Source organism: Trypanosoma conorhini (genome assembly GCF_003719485.1).
Source record: "Trypanosoma conorhini strain 025E chromosome Unknown Tco_14.4_contig_00399, whole genome shotgun sequence".
In the NCBI taxonomy this organism is placed as follows: domain Eukaryota; phylum Euglenozoa; class Kinetoplastea; order Trypanosomatida; family Trypanosomatidae; genus Trypanosoma; species Trypanosoma conorhini.
This window is the reverse complement of record NW_021704472.1, coordinates 1-10,923: the sequence shown is the minus strand read 5'-3', so window position 1 is coordinate 10,923 and position 10,923 is coordinate 1. Positions and strand designations below refer to the sequence as shown.

General features: G+C 66.7%; 4 protein-coding genes across 4 annotated transcripts, besides 12 other annotated features; 3 read left to right on the top strand and 1 right to left on the bottom strand.

The window, feature by feature from the left end:
• Nucleotides 1-7: 7 nt before the first annotated feature.
• Nucleotides 8-40: a microsatellite.
• Nucleotides 41-200: 160 nt separating this feature from the next.
• Nucleotides 201-219: a microsatellite.
• Nucleotides 220-223: 4 nt separating this feature from the next.
• Nucleotides 224-242: a microsatellite.
• Nucleotides 243-279: 37 nt separating this feature from the next.
• Tco025E_06159 (uncharacterized protein) lies at nt 280-6,246 on the top strand (the record flags this gene model as incomplete). Its single annotated transcript, XM_029373047.1, has 1 exon — nt 280-6,246. The coding sequence occupies one exon, from the start codon at nt 280-282 to the stop codon at nt 6,244-6,246; it is 5,967 nt and encodes a 1,988-aa protein (XP_029226971.1).
• Nucleotides 6,247-6,275: 29 nt separating this feature from the next.
• Nucleotides 6,276-6,314: a sequence feature (GA-rich).
• Nucleotides 6,315-6,736: 422 nt separating this feature from the next.
• Nucleotides 6,737-6,753: a microsatellite.
• A 118-nt stretch (nt 6,754-6,871) lies between these two features.
• Nucleotides 6,872-6,924: a microsatellite.
• Nucleotides 6,925-6,948: a microsatellite.
• An 83-nt stretch (nt 6,949-7,031) lies between these two features.
• Tco025E_06158 (putative imidazolonepropionase) lies at nt 7,032-8,312 on the top strand (the record flags this gene model as incomplete). Its single annotated transcript, XM_029373046.1, has 1 exon — nt 7,032-8,312. The coding sequence occupies one exon, from the start codon at nt 7,032-7,034 to the stop codon at nt 8,310-8,312; it is 1,281 nt and encodes a 426-aa protein (XP_029226970.1).
• A 78-nt stretch (nt 8,313-8,390) lies between these two features.
• Nucleotides 8,391-8,437: a microsatellite.
• A 592-nt stretch (nt 8,438-9,029) lies between these two features.
• Nucleotides 9,030-9,054: a microsatellite.
• Nucleotides 9,055-9,151: 97 nt separating this feature from the next.
• Nucleotides 9,152-9,182: a microsatellite.
• A 31-nt stretch (nt 9,183-9,213) lies between these two features.
• Nucleotides 9,214-9,249: a microsatellite.
• Nucleotides 9,250-9,475: 226 nt separating this feature from the next.
• Nucleotides 9,476-9,502: a sequence feature (GA-rich).
• Nucleotides 9,503-9,773: 271 nt separating this feature from the next.
• On the top strand, nt 9,774-10,226 carry Tco025E_06157 (uncharacterized protein; the record flags this gene model as incomplete). The annotated part of the gene is made up of 1 exon (XM_029373045.1): nt 9,774-10,226. One exon carries the CDS (start codon nt 9,774-9,776, stop codon nt 10,224-10,226), a length of 453 nt encoding a protein of 150 aa, XP_029226969.1.
• Nucleotides 10,227-10,622: 396 nt separating this feature from the next.
• Nucleotides 10,623-10,923, bottom strand: Tco025E_06156 (uncharacterized protein; the record flags this gene model as incomplete). Its single annotated transcript, XM_029373044.1, has 1 exon — nt 10,623-10,923. A coding segment is annotated over one exon (301 nt), but the record flags the coding sequence as incomplete, so codon positions are not given.

Here is a 10,923-nt window from a genome sequence, read left to right as displayed (position 1 = left end):
AAAACGAAGAGAGAGAGGAGAGAGAGAGAGAGAGAGAGAGGGAGGGGATCTTCCCCTCCGGAGGACGCCGCCGTGCAGGGCTCCGCTGGAGCCTCTCTGTCTGCCTTGCCAACCTCCACCGCGTCGGTGGAGACTAACTGCGTACCTGTCAGACTCTCTCTCGCGTTCTCCAGCCTGTCTTTGAGCGGGCCCTGTGCCTGCACACACTCACACACACACTGAAATATATATATATATATATAGGGAGAACGGGTGCGTGTGTGGTGCAGCATATTGCACATGTTACACTTTCACGCGGTGCAGGCGTCGGTGTGGGGCGGAGGTGACGAGGTGACGTGTGCGACCCTCCCACCTGCCTGGCGTCACGCTTCACGCGCGCCATCGTCCTGCGGCCCACCCCAATTTGCCTCCGCGGCGTCGGCGGCTTCCAGCATGCACGCAGAACAAGGGCGGGAGGACGTCCCTGGCGTTTATGCGAGGCTGGTGGGGGTGGAGTTCATTGGCTCTTGCTACGCCTCGGGCTCGCTGCAGGAGACGGTGTTGGCGTTCCGCAGCTCCGAGCGCACGGGTGCGTTGGATGCGGCGGCAGCATCCCCCGCCCCCGGCGACAGTGGCGCGTGCGGTGACGGGGCGGCGGTTTCGGTGGTGTACTTTATGGCCCTCCTCGTGGCCTCCTGCAATGGAACCGACACCTCCATTGAGGCGGTGCGCTGCGCGTTCTGCGGCGCGGCGGATGACGGGGCTGAGCCGCACGGCAAGAGGGAGCCGGCGGGCGACGCAGCGGGCACGGCGCCACCGTCGCCCCGCACATTGCAGGAGGCGTTCATGGACCGGGAGCCGGACCTCCTGCTGCGGCGCCTGTGGGACCTGCTGCAGCGCGGAGCCCGCTCACAGGAGCCGAAGATGGAGGGGGCTCCCCCGTCCCCCACCGCGGCGTCGGCGTCGTCGTTTCAGCTCATTGACCGCACGCCGCTGCTGCTCCGCGCGGGGGTGATGGACGTCGTGCAGGCGAGTCTGGCCATGCCGCCATCGTGCCTGCCGGCGTTGGCGCCCGCCGGGCAGGGGACTCATAGCCGCGCGGCCGCAGGGGCGGGAGGCGGCCCTCGCGAGGGGGTGGCGACGCACGGGTTGATGTTGTCTTTCACGGAGCGCCTGGACGCGCGGACGGCGGCGGCGGCGATGCCGGAGGGGCGGCAGCGCCACCCGCGACGCTCCTTCGCGAGTCTGCGACGGTTCCTGCAGCGACGCACGGACGCCGCGGCCGCACCTGCGGGAGAGGCGGCGTGGGACGTGGCCCCGCACCGCTACTTTGTGTGGCTGCACGTCGTTGGCACCGACCTCTTTTACGAGGCGACCGTGACGGAGAAGGTCGGCGTCCCGCTCCCCACCCGCCTCGCGAGCTCCACGACGCCCTGCAGCGTCCTCCACGAGCACGCGAGTCGCAAGACGGAGGAGACGGATCCACTTGGGCAATGGGTGGCGTCCACGCCCACGCCACGGCAGGCCTCCGTGCAGAGTGAGACGCCGCCCGGGGTGGCAGCGCGGCTCGCCGTCGCCGCGCTTCCAGCGAATGCCTTCTGTCAGGTGGGGTATTTTCTACAGCGCAATGCGAGCGACGCCGCACTGGAGTGCGGCGGGCGAACGATTACCGCCACGTTTCACTGGATCTCCGCCTGCGACTACGCCAAACAGGGACTGCAGGTGAAGGAGGTCTCGTACGTGCAGGAGGGCGACGCCGCGGCGTCTGGTGCAGGCGTCTTTGGCTTCATTAGGCGTAAAGGCGGGTCGCGCCGCCAGCGGCAGCGCGCACGGAGGTGTGAGGACGGGCAGCCTGCATCGTCGCCTCCCGCCGTCGTGGCGCGTCGGCGAACGTTGGAGGTGCGGGCGACCGCGCAGTGGAGCCTGGCGCAGTACCCGCAGTGGCACCACTGGGACCCGGTCACGCAGCGGCTGTCGTTTTGGGCGGCCTTTCGAACGTACGATAAGCTGCGCATCGTCGCCTTCCACGGACATCCCGATAAGCGCTGCTGCGAGTTTGAGCGGAATCTGCCGCGGCGGCGTCACAACTTTGCCTCCGCTGCCGCTTCCAGCCCTACTTCTGCGGGCCCGGCACACCACGACGGCGGCGGCGCAGAGGCGACAAGCACGCCGCCGCGACCGCTCGCCGTGGCACGCGGCTTCGGTGTGTCCGGCGCCTGCAACGACGCTCCTCGCGGCGAGGCCCTCGGCAGCGGGGCGGCACTGCCGGAGCCGTGGGGGACCGCCTGCTGCTCCGCCCTCGCGCGGCTGCACATGACAATAGTGCCCGTGCAGTACGAGGACGGGGCGCGGGAACTCATGCTGTGTGAGCAGCTCTTTCTCTCCTGCGAGGAGAGCCGCACCGGTACGTTCCTCGCGGCCGCGCGAGCGGCGACGCAGGAGCTCGGTCCCCCCGCAATACTCTGCACCATCACGGCACTCCGCAACTGCGTGGACGCGGTGAGGGTCACCGTTCCGCTCACGCCCGACGAACGCCGTCGCACCACCTACGACACCCGTGTGACATTTTTCTCCATTGCTGGCATGATTGCGATTTATTTGCCCGGTGTGTGCGTGCACTACGTCGATGTCCACCACTCGGACGCCCCGCCGCGTTATTTGTTTGGTGTGCGCCTGCGTCCCCCAGCCGGAGCCCCCGCCGCGACGCCGTCGCCGCTGGTGTCGTACCTGCCTGTGCCGTTTGGCCGCTGGTTGTACGTTCCCGGCACAGTGATGCTATTCGAGGCCGCCCTCCACCCGTCCTCCGTGTGGCGGTTTATACGACGCTACTTGATATGCCGTTGGCTGTGTCGGGTGCGGGCGAGCGGGATCCCCGCGGTCGGCGGCGCCTGCATCTCCCCACGCGGCGGCGAGCGACAGGAGCTTCCCAGTGAATACTTCGATGGGGACGCCCCGCAGGACTTTGTGTGGCGGCGCCGGCCGCAGGAGGCCCCTGCAGCTGCCGCCTTTCTTCAACCTGCCCCGTTGCATTTCGCGGTGCATGTGGCCCTCACGCATCTGCAGCCACCACGCGCAGCGGGGGAGGACGAGCTCGGCGTGGACCCACCGCCGCGCCGCCGTGACCCCGCGCCGTTGCCGGGCGCCGGGCCCCACCCACCGGCGTCAGCGTCGTGCCTTGGCTGGGAAGGGGCGTGGGCGGCGCGGGATGCGCAGCTGGAGAGCGTCTTTGCCGCACACCTGTCCGCGGACACGTGGCGGGACGTATCTGTGGAGTTCCTCTCGGCGCTCGTGCTCAGTGAGGCGTACGCGCGTACGCGTCTTGTGTGCTGCTGGCGTCCCGCACGCAGTCGGAGGGAAGGCGCCGCAGAGGCCAACGGCGGCAAGAGAGACGCCCCCGCCAGCGCGGCCGAGGCGCTGGGGCTGCGCAGCCCGCACTTCGTCCGCCTGCCGCTCTGGGACCCCGCCGGGTTGGCGGCGGCGGAGGCGCAGTGCCGTCGCGAGGTCGCCGCGTATTCTCGCGCCTGGCGCCACCAGCAGCAGCAGGGGCAGGGGCAGGATGAGGAGGAGGAGATGACGCGCACGGTGCCTCTCGGCGGCGGCTTGCCCCACGAGGGCGTGAGCCCCGCGGCGACTGCCTTTCCGCCGCGGGAGCGGAGCCCACTCGCCACGTCGCCGCCCCCACGACAAAAAGCAGCAACAGCAGCGGAGGAGGGAACGACGGGAGCAGCGTCAGCCGCCCGACGCAGAGCGTCGTCGGAGGCGCCGATGACGTGTCCCCGGCGGGATGTCTCGTGCTCGCTCCAGGCGCCCGTGGAGAGCGGCAGCGGGTTTCTGCCCGATGCGGCACCGACTACGACGGCGTGGTCAGGTGGGCGGGGTGCCGCGCAGTCGCGGCTTCGCATGGAGGGCGCGAAGGAGACCGCCGTGCCTCCGGCGCTGCTGGTGCGTGCGGTGAGTTATTGTGGCGCGGCGGTGGCAAGGCAGCAGTGCCACAACACCGTCCCCGAGTGGTGGTTGGCCCACGGGGTCTGCGTGCAGCCGGCGCCACCACGCTCGCCGCGTACGGCGCCGCATTTGCGCCTGCTCTTCACTTCTCGCAGCACGCCAGACGACGACAACAACGGCGCAAGAGGCACCTCGCTGCTTCGTCGCATACGCGACGCCTTTACGCACAGTCATGGCAGCCATCCTCCCAGCACGCCAGTCGCCTCGCTACGCTCCGCTTCCTCCTTCTCCGCCTGCTCGGGAGCCTCAATGAGTTCAGTGGGGCGTGTGGCATTGCCTGCGTTTCCTGCAGCCGCCTCTGCCGGTGGTGACTCGTGTGCCGCTGGCACAAGTGAGGGGTTAACCAGCAGCGGCGGCAGCAGCAGCAGCAGCAGCGGCAGCAGCGCCAGCATACGAGGCAGCGGCAATTCCACAGGCTCGACGAAGTTTGTATTGTCCTCCGCCTTTTGTGCGCCTGCGGACTCCCGCGCGCCGTCGGGAAGTGGGGAGGGCGGCGGCTTCCCTGCCACCAAGTTTGCGCCGCCGCCGCCGACGACGCTCCCACACACGCAGTCGGCGGCGTCCATTGGAAGCTTGCCGCCTCACACGGGCGGTGCCCCGGCGTCCACTGCCGCGCACCCCACCTCAGCCCTTGATGCGCCCTCGCCGGATCGAATGAGACATGCGCCTTTTGAGGGACCTTCGTGCGGGGCGCCGTTTGCGGCGGCGGTGCTGGAGCAGCTGCAGCTGTTGCTGAAGACGTCCCCCGCCGGGCACGCGCCGCGGCCATCGGAGCAGGCGTCGCAACATTCTCCGCAGCGCGGAGATCGGCGTGCCCCGGAAGCGCCGTGGAGTTCGCGCTTTTTGACGCCTTCTGCCGCGTCTTTCTTCGCCTCGTTACTGGCGGATGGCGCGACACTGAGCACGGCCGCTGCGGCACACCTGGAACTTCTGGCGCTGTTGTACGACGCCGCCGTTGCGTCTGTCGTGCACGCGCTTGTGCGTATTGCAATCTTGTCTCATCCTACTCCTTCTTCTTCCCCGGCTACTTCCGCCGCCGCCGCCGCCGCCGCCGTGAATTCAGCTGCTAGTTGCAGTCAAGGCCACGAACCCGCGGCCTCAAGACGGGGACGGGAGGACGGCGCCGGAGGCGTGTTGGCACGCTGGAGCTTTGGGCAGCGGCTTGCCTTGGCGCTGGAGCGGCTTGGGGTGCCGCCCTCGCTGCAGCTCGTGGAGAGCCTCGCACGCGAGGGTCTGCGGCGGTTTCCCGCGCGCGCCGTCATCGCCGGGCTGCGGTGCGGGGCGCTTGAGGGTGTGACGCTGGCGCTGCTGCTGCGGCACCAGCCTGCGTTGGCGGCGCTGCTGCGCGAGCACGTCGGTGCCTGTGCCCCACAGTTGAGTCGCGAGTTGGGCCTCCTCCCCGCCCCCGCCCCCGCCGCCTGCGCGCTGCACGGTCTTCTGACGCCGGCGGAGGAGCAGGCGCTGGCGGAGACCACGCGGCGGGCGCTCTGCGGCGACCCCGCCACGCCCGCGCCCAGCCGGAGCGGCTACAGAGACGCCACCGCCCCCGCCGCCCTGGCGCTGCAGCCCGCCTTTCTGCCACGCTCGCAGGCCCGCATGCTGCTCTCGCGCCTCCTCACGCACGCCGCCGCGGCGCCGCAGGAAGTGACGCTCCCGCGCGAGGGCAGCGAGGGGGTTTTCACGCAAACCGCACCACCGCGTGAGCAGAAGCGGCAGCTCATGACCGTGCTGGACCCGGCGCCTTACCTGCAGCGCGGCGGCGAGAGGAGCATCCCGCCCGAAACGGAGTTTGCCTCGCCTTTTCCACCGTTTCAGTGGTGGTGGCAGCAGCGCGCGGCGCGGCGGACTCGCGTCCACAGTTTCACCTGCCGCGGCACGAATGCCGCGGACGGCCGCAGCAGTAAACCCCTGTTTACGACGCCAACGAAGGTGGGTGCAGTGGCTGCGGCGCCGTGCACGCCCTTGCCGTCCCCCGCCGCGCCGCTGCGCGCGGGTTTGCCATTCGACGACAAACACGAGCCGGACACGTCGAGGGGCACCGGTTCCCTTCTCTCACTGTGTGAGCCGGCCTTGGCGTGGAGCGCGGACGGCGACGGCGGGGTTTGCCACCCAATCGAGGAGGCGCAGGAGGCCGCCACGGCGGCTGTCACGGCACTCCTCCCGCAACTCCTCGCTGCAACCCCGCTGGGGCCCACGGTTGCGAAGGAGCGGGCCAAAGCGGCCATGTCCATCGCACTCGACCCGTTCTTTAAGAGGGACTGACACTCTGTTGAGCAGGTCGCGTACACACATCCCTCTCCCTCCTTCTTTCCCTGCTCTTCTCTCTCTCTTGCTCGCCGGGGTCATACACGGAATGTACGCCATGTAGTGAATAAAGTTTTCCATGAGCGTGTGCTTTTAAAATTAATTTCCTTATGCTTAGTGTGTCTTTTCCTTCTTTTTCCTTTTTCCTTTTCTGCGCGCTGGGTAACACGCCCCTACGGGGGAACCCCGATAAGCGACGGAAATGGCGAGAAGAACTTATTCTGCTTCGTCTTTCCCTCCCCCCCCCTTTTTTTTTTCTGCTGCTCATGCAGTTGGCTTTTGCGTGGCACCTGCACGCACGCTCCACGCCATTCCCTCCCCCTCCCTCCTGTTGTGTGTTTTTCTGTCTCTTTGTGTCGTCCGCTCTGCGCGGTTTCTGCTCGCCGTGCTTCAATGCACGTGTCTGCTGCGTCTCTCTCTAATCGTCTTTTTTTTTTTTTACTTTCTCCCTCCTCCTCCTCCTCCCTTGACGCGTCTTGTGGGGCGGGTGTGGGGGGTGGCGCCGCACACGTGCACCCCGGCCCCGGCAGCATCGCCAAAGCAGGAGAGAAGAGGCGGACGCGGGGGGAGGGTAGCGGCGGGTTGTTGCTTGCCGTTCTTCTTCTTCTTGCCGCCGCTGCTGCTGCTGCTGCTGCTATCGTTATTGTTATTGCTGTCGTTATCGTCGCCCGCGGCCGACCGCAACCGGCGAGGAGCAAACGAACCGAGGAAGTGGCTGTGGGGTGGGAGGGGCACTGCGACGGATGCTGCTCTTCCACAACGCGGCGCAGGTGGTGCAGGTGGTGTGCGGCGGCGAGCGTTACGTGGCGGGGGCGGCGCAGAGCAACCGCGTCGCCGTCGTTCCGCACGGCTCCCTCCTCGTCGACACGGCGACGGGGAACATCGCGGCGGTGGGCACCAACGACGAGGTGCGGGCCTTCGTGGCGGCCCACGACTGCCGCGTCGCGGAGACGGTGGAGTGCGCCGGGAAAGTGCTGCTCCCGGGCTTCGTCGACGGACACACCCACCCGGTCTGGGACGGCGACCGCGCCCACGAGTTCGCGCTAAAGCTCAACGGCGCCAGCTACATGGAGGTGCAGCGCGCGGGTGGCGGCATCGGTTTCACCACCCGCAGCACCCGCGCCGCGTCCGAGGCGGAACTCGCCGCGCTGCTGCAGAGGCGGCTGCAACGCATGCTGGCCTTCGGCACGACGACGGTGGAGGGGAAGAGCGGCTACGGGCTCGAGCGGGAGACGGAGCTGAAGATGCTGCGGGTGCTGAAGCAGGCGAACGATGCGGGGCCGTTGACGGTTGTCAGCACCTTCTGCGGGGCGCACGCGGTGCCGGAGGGGAAGACGGCGGAGGAGGCTGTGCGGGACGTGGTGGAGGTGCAGCTGCCCGCCGTCATGCAGGAGCGTGCGGAGGGGAAGAACGATGCGCGGAACATTGACGTCTTTTGCGAGCTTGGCGTCTTCGACCACGACCAGTCGCGGCGCATTCTGGAGGCCGGGAAGAAGGCGGGGCTGCAGGTCAACTTCCACGGCGACGAGTTGTCCTTCGTCGCCTCCGGCGAGCTCGCCGGCGAGGTCGGGGCGCAGGCCGTCTCCCACCTTGAGCAGGTCAGCGACGCGGGCATCGCCTGCATGAGCAAAAAGCCGACCTTCGCCGTGCTGCTCCCCATGACGGCGTACGTCCTCCGCATCACGCCGCCCCCCGCCCGCAAGCTGATCGACGGCAACGTCCCCGTGGCCCTCGGCAGCGACTTCTGCCCCAACGCCCACTCCCTCTCGATGCCGCACACGATGAACGTGGCGTGTGTGCTGATGCACATGACTGTGGAGGAGGCGCTGGTGGCCGCAACCATCAACGCGGCGGGCAGCCTGGGCCTCAGTGACCGCTGCGGCAGCCTGGAGGTGGGCAAGTGGGCCGACGTCGTCGTGCTGCAGGCCCCGCGCTGGGAGCACGTCGTGTACCAGATGGTGGACCCCCCCATTGAGGCGGTCTACAAGAAGGGCAAGCGCGTGTACCACAAGCAGTGGCCGTAGCCGCCGCGGCACGGGCGCCACCCACGCCTCGCCTTGTACGGCGGCAGCAGCAGAAGAAAACAAAAAGGGAGAGGGGGGAAGGAAAAAGAAAAAGAAAACGAAAGAAAAAGAAAAGAAGAAGGAAACAAACTGGGTGGGGTGCTTGCAGGCCTGCAGGCGGGAGGGCGCAATCGGCGCCGTGAGTAGACTACACGCCCGCCACACACATCATGACACGCACCGACGCCCCGCACAACGGGAGGGACACGTACAAACAAGTATTATGTTTACACATGTAAATATGCGTGCGTCTGTGTGACACGCAAGGCAAATGCGACGCACGCCGGAAGTACACACAGTCATGCAGCCGAGGCGAAGTCAGAGAGGGAGGTGGAGGCAAAAAAAGAGAACAGCAGCAACTTGTTATTCACACCGGCTTGCTTGACGCGGACGGCGGCGGTCGACGAACCCGGCACTGCACAAAAAGCCACCAAGCAGGAGAGAGTAGAGCGAAGAGGAGAAGCGGAGGCAAAAAAAAGGGGGGGGGAACAAGAGGAAAAATATGCAACCGAAGGTGAACAGACACAAAAAAAAAGACGAAAAAGGAAGGCCGGGGAAGAACAGAAAAAAAGGGAAGGAATACGAAGAGGCTAAGGGCACCTGCTAAAGTGTCGTGAACCGGCGGTGGCAGCAGCGGCGGGGCGAGGGAAAAAGAGGATAAGCTCAGGAGCGCCTTGCGTCGGTCGGTCGGTCAGTGGGCGGTTTCCGCACTACGGAGTCCCGCCGTGCATGAGGCTTCTGCCACTCCTCGCCGCCAGCGTCAGGCAGCAGCCGCAGGTGGTGCCCTTTGCCTGTTGTGGTTTATTTACTTATTTTATTTTATTTTATTTTTTCTCCTGTGCACCGCTGCTGCCGCGTGTCTCTCCTCCTCCTCCTCCTCTCCTCCTCCTCCTCCTCCCTCGCTGTTAACTACACCCCATTTATTTTTTTCTTGTTTTTGCCGCTGGCTTGCTATTTACTCTCGCGGTTCCCTCCTCGCTTCTTCTGGGTTCGGCTGTGACGTGCCTTGCGGTCACGTGGCGGGGGTGTTCGCGGTCCCCCTCTCATCTCCGCCCCGCCAAGACGTCTTTTCGTTTACTTTTTTGCTTGTACGTCTTTGTTAGTCACTCGCACTCCCGCCGTGACTCTCTCGCTCTCTCACTGTCTCCCTCCCAATGGGACCGTGCGCCGCGGCGGCGTGCCAGGCCAGTTTCCCTGCGGGCCTCACGAGGCAGGCGCCGCCGCCGTTGCGTCCCGCCCTCGCCTTTCACCTCTTCCTCCTCTTCTTCTTCCTCCTTTTTGCCTCCGCGCTCAACGGAGGGGAGCGAGAGAGAAAGGAAAAAAAAAAGAAAAAGGCAGTAGGAGAGTGACCGGAAGCCCTCGTGCCCTCTCTTCCTCTTCCTCTTCCTCCGCCCACCCACCCGGCCGGCCACGCGCAGCCGCATGTCTACGGCCGTGCGCCACGCGCTCCGCCGCCTCGGCGCGCCACCGACCATCGCCGCCGCCGTCAGACACGCCGGTTGGCGGGGACGGGCGCCTCCGCCGCCGGCAACACCCGCGTCGGGGCACGACAAAACGGCCGTGTGCGAGCCCCGGCGTTGGTTGTTCAAAAACCAAAAGACTTTCCCAGTCGGCGAGGACGCGCGGCTGCACGCGGACGACGTCACCGTGGCGGAGAAGAACCGCAAGTTGTTTGCCGACGCCGCCGCACACGAGGGCCCGGAAGCGTCCGGGGACGACGCGGCGATGCCCACCGCCGCCGAGCTGGACAAACTCCTGCCCTCAGCCACGCAGCTGCAGGAGGAGATTCCCTCCGCTGCAGCGGTACGGGAGGCGATGCGGAAAGGCGGCGACGCCGCAATGTGGCAGAACACCGGCGAGGATGAGGAACCATGAGGGACGAAGGTGACGCCCTCAACCGCCCACGTTGCCCCCGTAGGGTCCCAGTTTCTTTTTTTTTTTTGGTCCCGCATTCCCCAGTGAGGTGCCCGGCCATTTTTATATCCAGCCTTCATCCCCCACCCACCACTTCCGCCCGCTCAAAAAGTGCGGCTCACGCCAGCCGCCTCTCCGAACCCCTGCCGCCCCTTGCCTGTGCGCCTCCGCAGCCTTGTGTGTGTGGCGCACGCGGAAGGACGTGTGCCCGCCGCTCCGCCGACTCCCTTGCGGCTTGACGCGTGTGCCTGTCACGCCTCGCCCCCTTCTGTGCCGCCTCTTTCCCTTTGCCCTCTCTCCCCCGTCCCCGTGGCGTGCTGGCGGTGGTGGCGGATAGCAACAAGCCAGGGAGCAAAATCAGCCGGTAAAACAAAGGTGATTCCTCGTTCGATAACTAATTTCAATGTCCTCGTCGACGAAGCAGTATTCGTGGGAGCGCGTGCTGGCGTGCTGTGACTCCTTCAAGGGGACGCTCACCGCGTGCGACGCCGGCCTCGCCATTGAGCGTGCGTTCCGCGGCTTCGAGAAGGGCGGTTCCGCTCGGGTGGATGTGGTGCACTGCCCCATGTCCGACGGCGGCGCCGGCCTGCTGGACAGCCTGCTCTTTCCGGACCACTCGCAGCTGTCGTCGCCGTACACCTTCACCAAGGTGGAGGTG